General features: G+C 43.8%; 1 protein-coding gene across 2 annotated transcripts; it reads right to left on the reverse strand.

Moving 5' to 3' along the window:
• Nucleotides 1–835: 835 nt before the first annotated feature.
• Nucleotides 836–7,048, reverse strand: skor1b (SKI family transcriptional corepressor 1b). Of its 2 annotated transcripts, none has more exons than XM_052061882.1 (8): nucleotides 6,819–7,048; nucleotides 4,944–6,659; nucleotides 4,672–4,765; nucleotides 4,476–4,580; nucleotides 4,313–4,369; nucleotides 3,637–3,711; nucleotides 2,185–2,259; nucleotides 836–1,455 (listed from the first exon to the last, which is right to left on the reverse strand). In XM_052061882.1, exons 2-8 carry the CDS (start codon nucleotides 6,639–6,641, stop codon nucleotides 1,361–1,363), a joined length of 2,199 nt encoding a protein of 732 aa, XP_051917842.1. In that variant the 5' UTR covers nucleotides 6,642–6,659; nucleotides 6,819–7,048; the 3' UTR covers nucleotides 836–1,360. The 2 variants fall into 2 exon arrangements, with proteins under 2 accessions (XP_051917842.1, XP_051917841.1); XM_052061881.1 differs by having other exon boundaries at nucleotides 836–1,458.
• Nucleotides 7,049–8,596: the final 1,548 nt, after the last annotated feature.

An 8,596-nucleotide genomic window follows, 5' to 3' on the forward strand; every position in this document is an offset into this window, starting at 1 on the left:
CTTTTTTTAGAAAATTATGACAATAAAATGGTGAGTCCCTCGTGTTGTTAAAAGTATACAGGCTAACTAAATTGAAGTTGGTCGAAGCAGTAAAAGAAAAAAGTGGTCATTTCACCGAATCGGTGCCATTTGCTTTTTGTAACTCTCTTAAAATACTTTTAAATTTCAGTCTTTCCCAACTCAAATTCTAATAATACACATGAACTTCTACTAATGTGTATTGACCCATCTTTGGCAATTTAAAGTCGTTATTTTACTGTACTGAAAACCTTATTTGAATATTGACAGTATAGCAGGAGTGCGGCTTTATCTTAGATCAGCAAATAAATCACATCATTGCAGACGTTTTTATGCATGTAGTTTTAATAAAATTGGGGGGGGGGGGGGATAAGGAGCAATACGAATATTTCAAAAATCAAAAATTTTTCAAGTATTGAAATGATTATTTCATCGTAAATTGTAATTCCGTTTTGTGTTTGGAATATTACCTCCTCGGTTTACGATTATGTATATGTAAATCGGAACGGAGTCAATCATTGAAAATATCTGGAAAAACACATCTAGGCCTTGAATAATGGAAAAAAAATCTAAGGAAGGCAATTAAGTGGTAATTGAGCGTGCCTTCGTGTCACGTGACGACATACACTAATGCGAAAACTAGAAGTTACCTCAAAATGTTGTGACGGTACGGAGGACCCCATATCGACGTCATAAAATTTCACTCTTGATACAACCAAGAGTGAAATAAGCAATTAAAACTAAAACACTTGGATTGATTAAATTCGTCAATATGTATACATAATTATGCTGTGTATGTATAACAATCCAAACGTGCTTTAATAAAACGATTTATTCACGGGAGGGGGGGGGCTGTAAACAAATACCACATGAACAGTTGAATCGAATATGTGCTTTAAAAGAGAAAGTCGTGGGCTTAACAACTTGTCTGCAAGTCTTCAAAAGTCACGTCTTCCGCAGCAAATAATTCTAATAGTCTTGTCATGGTTTCACTCATTTAAAGTGCATGATGTCCAAAATGAAGTCAGCGACCGGCCTGCGTGAGGACAATTAAGAACCACAAATGTAAGTTTTAAAAAAAATCCACCAGACTTTATGAATAAGTTATCAATAAGAGAAATAACAACCTCTATTAACTATTACAACTTAGATACATACATTATCATTGCACGTTGCCACAAATAATAAATATCAATGGTTTCCGTTGAAAGCAAAGGAGAGCGTCACAAAAAATGCTGGACAGTACACATTGTTTTTAAAATAAAATACACAACGACAAATGAGTCTATTCCTCACAGCGTGGAGTGGAAGTTTCCACGCTGAGTTTGAGTCTTTGCGTGCGTCACGGTGGGAGCAGAGGAGACTTGAAGGTGCACGACCCCGTGCAGTGGCGAGGAGTTAACATCTTGCAGGAGAAATGGTGCAAGGCGTCGTGAGCTTCTGAGAAGAACGACAGCCAACAATCAACCGTGTCCGTGTAAAAAACTCGGAAACATACGTGGATCTTTATGTCAGCTTATGTTATATTATTAATTATCATTTTATGCTTGAGCATCATATTATTTCATGTTAAGCATACCTAAATTATATTCTGTTGTTTAATAATTGCTTAGACATGTTTTTATGTTGATAGGTTCTGATTGGCTGTTAAAGTAAGCGAAGCAGGAAGTGATTTTAGTTACGAGAGTTGTGTTCTCGAACGTGATACGGTACAGACGTCTTTTTTCCCCCTTTTAATAAACCGCATTAAAAGATTCCATCTCTCCTTTTGTCATTCGTAAGGTAGAGTTATCAACTAAAAACAACGAACCCTTCAACTTACATTTAGATTTAAATCAGCGTGCAAAATGCGTAGCTCGGCTACAAACTCAATCGATGCAAGGAAATTGATGAATTGGGCTTCAAATCATTCAAAATCACTTGGATTAATTGGGATCCTCGATTTACGACGGAGTTATGTTCTTGCGATGATGGCTACGTCCCCAGTGAGTAACTAACTAATAAAGTCACCCGTCTTTTTCTACACAAAAAAACGAAGTCCGGTGGTAACCGAGTGTGTCTTTCTCTGACTATGCTGCAAAATATTGCTCGCTGTTCGTAACCTCGTATGTCAGGAAACATCGTGAATGGAGGATCCCCGGTACTGGATTATTTTATTTTTCTCACCTCTGACGATGTGCAGCTGCTGGACCATCTCCTCCCTGTAGGATAGTTCTCTTTTCATTTGATCCTGGAAGTTATCTGAAGATGTTGGGGGGAGCAGGGGGGGGGCACATTAGATTTATAGCCAAAAATGGGACGCGGTTTGTAAGACGAAACAATTTAAAGAAGTAAAGAAATACTTGATTTTCCATTCCTTAAGTATTAAAGTGAAAAAAAAATCAGAGGCATCCAAAGGACAGTTGACTTCTTTATGTGCTGCTGTTTCGTTTAGCAACAAAGTTCAGAAAGGCGGAGTTCATAAATATTTAAACAGGAGCAATTTGTCCACTTTAGAAATATATATATATATATATTAAGTATGTCATACAGTCAATCTTAACCACATAGTAGGAGATGACGATTGAATAAATAATCTGAGTACGTTTAACAATGAATTCTTCACACTCAATGTAATTTCAAATTAAGTTAATAAAGAAAAATCACGGAAGGATAACGATAGAAATAGATGAGAATTCAACAAGATTATACTTTACTAGTGTTGTTATTAATAATAATGATAATAATAATATAATAATAATAATAAGAATAATCATTATTCTTATTATTATTATATGGTGGAATGAATCGGGATGTATTTGAGCAATGGCCTAAAAACTGTGTTTGTGGTGTTTCGTGTTTATATTTTGAGTCATATAAACACATACTGGGGGGGGGGGGCTAAATAGGAAAATTGCACTTTTTATATGATGAAAGTAAACGATTGTCAAGGTCAAACATGAGCTCCAAGCGAAGAGTGTGGAAAATGTTGTGTATAGACATGCACGCTAAGGTGTCGATTTTCGCTGCTGGACAAAGGTGAGCCGTTTCAAAACCGACAGTAAAATCATCCCTGACCATCCAAACAACACGATGCGCCGCTCCTTGGTCACTGCAGGTACGAGGGGTCTAGAGTTGTTCAAATCCTGCATGGATGCAATCGTGCGCACCTTTCAGCCACCGTGGACTGCTTTATTCGCCCTCATTCCTAATATCCACCCTCGCAGAGTGCAAAGAATTGATCGACATTTGAGCACGATGTTACTGAAGTGGCTTAAAGGCGAAAATGAAATAGCCACCTGCAACGAAAAACACTTAAGAGTCCACATTTTAGTTTGCTCTTGAAATCCCTTTTCAAAGCTATTCATCCACAGATTGGCACTAGACTGAGGTCTTAACCTAGAGGTGTTGAAAAAAAACTGCGTAAATGTAACTGCATCTATACGGACGGCGGATCCAATAATATCGTGAATATGAGCCACAATATTAGAGAAACGGTGCAGCACAAGACAAGCACAAAAATAAACATTTTAATTCACAAAATGGGAAAATGTTTGTAATTAAGTAGAGATATTCAGGTTTCCACTTATATATATATATATATGTGTGTGTGTGTTTGGGGGGGGGGGCGGGGGTCACCTTTTAAATGTTGAAATTCACGTTCCAGTTTTTTCCTCAATTCGACCTGCTCTAATAGTTGCTTCTGTAGTTCCTCTAAAAAGACACATACATACATTATGTGATGAGCTTGAAATTGAGCTTCACGCAAATTGCAGACCATTGTGGTAGCACAAATGTATATTTTTTTTCTTTACGTTTCTTTTTTTTGCCTCAAAGTTTTGAAAATATTTGAGTTCGTGGCTCGATAAACAAAATAAAGGTGGTGCCAAATATGTTAAATGAACCGACTGAAACATCAGAAATAGCAATAACGGCTTTTAAAATGATCACAATCATTAGAAAAATCAAGTTAAAAATAACAGTGAATGCTAAAATATCATACAAATTATCATACAATACGTACATCTTTATTTATAAAGAGCTTTTGCAGCAGCTGCAATATTGCAACTATAACACATTTCAAATCCCGCCTCAAAACACATCTGTTTCGACAAGCCTATTCACTCAGACCATAAAGCCATTATTTTTATTTATTTATTTTTGTTGTATTTTTTTCTTATCTTATTTGATGTAGTTTTCAACATTGTACTCGTGATTTTAACTGCTTGTTGTAAGGTGTCCTTGAGTTTCTAGAAAGGCGCCCACAAATAAAATGTATTATTATTATTATTATTATAAAAAGTCCTAATCCTACCTTTTGCAAGAGTCCGAATGCCTCTTTGTGCGTGCAAAGCTCTTGCTGACTCTTCGTCTGGATAAATACACACACACACACACGCACACACTTTAATTTACCACGGTGAGAAAAAATTAAAACTAAATATTTTTTTGTAGAAATCCTCCCTCTCTGCTCGTACCTTCATCCTGCTCTTGCTGGTTTTCGTCGCTGCTTTGTTCCAGTAAAGATTTGCTTTCCACCTCCTCCACCGTGGACGACGGCTCCTCTTTGCTTGTTGTCTCATCTTGCAGGAAAAACAAGGATTTGGATTTTTTTTCCCCCGATTGATCGGTTGGTTGGTTCTGTTAAATTAATTGATTCGGTTGATGTCTGACCATGAATTGAAAGCTCCGCAGGTTGGTAGCTTGCAGGTCTGAAATGATAAGGACTGCTCCGAGGTTGCAACTCGCTCCTCTCTTGTGTGTAAGCCTGCAAAAAAAAATTATGGGGAGGATTGGGTGTGTGTGTGGGGGGGGGGGGGGGGGGGGAATACACGCAATTAATTCAAAGTGTTGCAAACAAAGCTCTTATTTAGTCAATTAATTACGCTTACCAATGTGATTTTTTAGGGGGGGGGGTACAAAAGTCGTGTTATCGGGTAACTCACTTGGCTAAACGGTGTTAAGTGTTTGCTCTGCACTTCTCGTTCGCAGGACTGCGGGGCCACGCGTGGCCCCACTTTCTGGGACTCGAGCAGATCTATTTCCCGCGAGGCCACCTTGCAGTCCGGGTCGTTCGGGGACACGCTGTGGGTGAGCCCAAGGGGGCTTCGGGGACACATCAAGGACAGGGGTCTGCAAGGCTCCTCGTCCTCGGGCGTTTTACTGGTCTCCACGTCCACGTCCGCCTCGCCTTCGCTGTCCACGCACGGAGACACGGAGCGGTAACTGGAGCTCTCGCTTAAAAAGTCAGGTGATAAGTAGCCGGTTCGAGCGTAGGCTCCCCTGCCGCCGTACAACTTGGCGATGCAGTCCGCGTCCTTCACCACGGGCCGGAAGGCGGACACGTAGCTGGCCTTGCGCGGGGCCAGGGCGGGCCCCTCGAGCGGCCTCGCCTCATCCCCGGACTTGTCGTCGTCGTTCCGCGCGGACTGGGTGCTGGAGCAGCGGTCGTTGTCGGCCAGGCTGTCTTTGGACGTGTCGGTGGTGGACTCGGAAATGTCCACGTCGGCGTGTCTGTGGAGGGCTAGCATGTCGGGCGGGGCTTTGTGCGGCGGGCCCGGGGAGTAAGGAGGCATGGGGAGGGGGCCCGCAGCGGGCCAGAAGACCGGGAAGGACGGGTAGGCGCTGTCCTTGGTACCGGACCACAGGACCCCCGGGAGGCTCGCCTTGCTCGGCTCGCCCACGACGCCGTCGTCTTTTTTCGGGCAGAGTCCGAACGCCGGGAATCCGTACGGGTGCGGGAAGAGCGGCGGCGGGATTTTCTGCAGGATCCCGAAGCCTTTACTGGGCACCGGGATGATCGGGTAGCTGCGCGGGGGCGCGCTCAGCCGGTTCTCCTCGCAGTTGAGCATCTTGGCGGGGATCTCGGGGGACTGTCGGTGGAGGTTCGGAGCGCGGGACTTGAGAGGCGAGTCGGACTCCGAGCCGCAGCCCGGCAGCGTCCTCTTGCGGCTGCCCCCGTTGAACATGGCCTTCACGTCCTCCCACGCGTGTAACACATCCGTCTGGCTGTTCTTATCGGTTAGCTTCAGGTGTCGCCTCCACGAGTTGAAATTCGCCGCGTCCGGCTGCGTGTACTTGGACTCCGGCGTGCGGTGCGAATGGAAGATGAATTTATTCGGGGAGAAATACATGTTGCAGTAGGAGCACTTGATGCACTTGGCCCTGGAGCTGTTGTACCTGGCCGGAATGAAGCTGCCGCGGCTGCCCCACGCGCACTCGTGGCACACGTCGAAGGCGAAATTTTCCGGCAGTTTGGGAGGCGAGTGAGCCCCCAGGAAGGATTTGCAGAGTCTCTCGGCCTCGCGTTTGGTGATCATGCCGCACCTCCGCGATGAGATGGGCATGGCGCCGGCCCTGCGGAGGATCTCCAGCTGGACCGGGGTGCACTGCACGCAGGTGATGCCCAGCGCCACGCGTCGGTTGTGGATCTCGTTGTAGCTGTAGTTCTTCAACAAGGTGTTGGAGATCTGAGCCAGGCACAGCCTCTCTTGGCAGTCTATGACCAGGGACACGATGGGTATTCCGTACAGCACCGTCTCGCCCACCTGGTTGGGCTTCAGGTTGTTGGACGGCGGGTAGGAAAGTTCTTGCTTGGAGCCCGGCGAAGAGCTGGAGTCGCGGCCCGCTGGAATGGCTTCCATGTTGCCGGAGAGTGCAAGCTGCGGGATGATCATAGACCTTGAAGCACTTTGGCTTTAAGCGCATGCTTTTTTTCCCCTAATAAATACTCATTTTCCCCGAGAGTCAATTTTTTTTCACTGACTTTTTAATTTTTCTTTCAAAATTAAAGCACAAAAGGAAGTCCTGCGAAAACTCACCTGTTCAGTGCTGGTGCGGCGCCTCTCTCGTCGTGCACCACCCGGCCGCGGTCACACGCGCGTTCGGGGTGGGAAAAAAAGGCGAGGAGTGTGTCGGATGCTGCTGGGGTGTTTGTTTTAGTGATGGGACTCCGTGCACCGCCTTCTTGCCTCCCTCACTCACTCCAGTCACTGCCTCCCTCCCACCGTCGTTGCATGTGTGCGCCTGGTTTGAGTTCCACCACTTGCGCGTTCAACTGCGAAAGACACACGCGCGCGCACACACACGAATGAACGTGTAAGTGTGTTTGCGTACGTACCATTTTTATTTTGCATTTACGAAACCCAAATTAGGATTTTATGCCAGTTCTCGGGTTAAGCATTATTGGGGCCCCCCGTCACATGTCGTGTTCCCACGGAGTCACAGTGCGCGTGCATCGCACGCCCCCGCAGTGACAAGCAGCTGCTCTTAAGATCACGATTTGAAAGAAAGCATGTAAACTACCAAGAGACAATGGGAAACGGTGCAAACCGCGCACTCCTTTTAACAACTTAAAGTAAATGGAAGCCGAGTTAATCGTTTATAATGTTGATGAAGATAACAAGACTCGTCTCGTCGCTACGGGTGCTGCAGTGGGTCGGAGCTGTGCAACAAATGGCAAGAAGTCGATAAACATACGGTTGAATAATCAAAAAAGGAACGCATGTGAACAGAACAAAATACAAGTTGTAAAAATAACAAGAATAATGTGGGATAATCATATTTCATGTCGGTTTTAATGCGATCATTATTATTTTACAGTTGAAATAAAATAATTGCTCTATTAAAATATTCTATATTCTTCCCAGAGCCATTTATATCGACTTAAAATTTCAAGAGACAAAAAAAAAATCTCAAAAAGCAACATGTGAGTCTTTCAGCTACTTATAACGTGTTCCAGATGAATTAAAAATGTGATGGATGCTGGTGAACACAACTCAAATGTCTTGGTGGTTGTCCACAACATCGACTCATCCATTTTTTGGTGCTTTCTGTGCATTCAAAAGTCAGCATTGTCACACAAATACAAAATAGCTTTCGCACAGAGCAGTGAGATGAACAGAGTCGGCAAGGTCATTATCTGGTTTGTTCTACCTTTTTTTGGTTGTTGTTCTTGTTGTGCAAGAGAGAGCAGCTCTTTTCGAAGTGCGCCTGCATTAATCACAGTGTTGCATCAAAGTATGATAATCACCTGAACACTCTATTAAAATAAAAGTGTCAACCCAGGGGAAATCTTACCTTACTCTTTAATTGTTTTGAGGCTTTGATAGGCTTTTTTAATCTAAGATTAATTTATGCACCCTTAAATAACTCTACATATGATTAATAAGCTTGAGACTGAAGCAATTATAACAAGTGGTTGGTCATCACCTCATTAGATAGTGTGAGAAAGATGCACTTTGGTAAGTGCGTGTTTGCCTTAGTGGAGAGCACAAAAATGAACAGCGGAAGGCGAGCAGAGATGACAATTACAGGGCTGCTGGCTAATAAATGTCCACGTGTGCGCTGTCGTCAAATCGCAGCTATTTGAGCGATGGATGAGTTATTGCAGTTGACCTTTTGTCTTTTTTTTTTTTTGGCAGTCGCAATCCAAATGCATCAATTGCTGACCAGGGGCGTCGCCAAAAATTGGATTGACACAGAATGTAAGAATTCATCCATTCATTCATTCATTCATTCATCTTCCGTACCGCTTGATCCTCACTAGGGTCGCGGGGGGTGCTGGAGCCTATCCCAGCTGTCTTCGGGCAGTAGGCGG

The sequence above is a fragment of the Hippocampus zosterae genome, chromosome 3 (assembly GCF_025434085.1).
Source record: "Hippocampus zosterae strain Florida chromosome 3, ASM2543408v3, whole genome shotgun sequence".
In the NCBI taxonomy this organism is placed as follows: domain Eukaryota; kingdom Metazoa; phylum Chordata; class Actinopteri; order Syngnathiformes; family Syngnathidae; genus Hippocampus; species Hippocampus zosterae.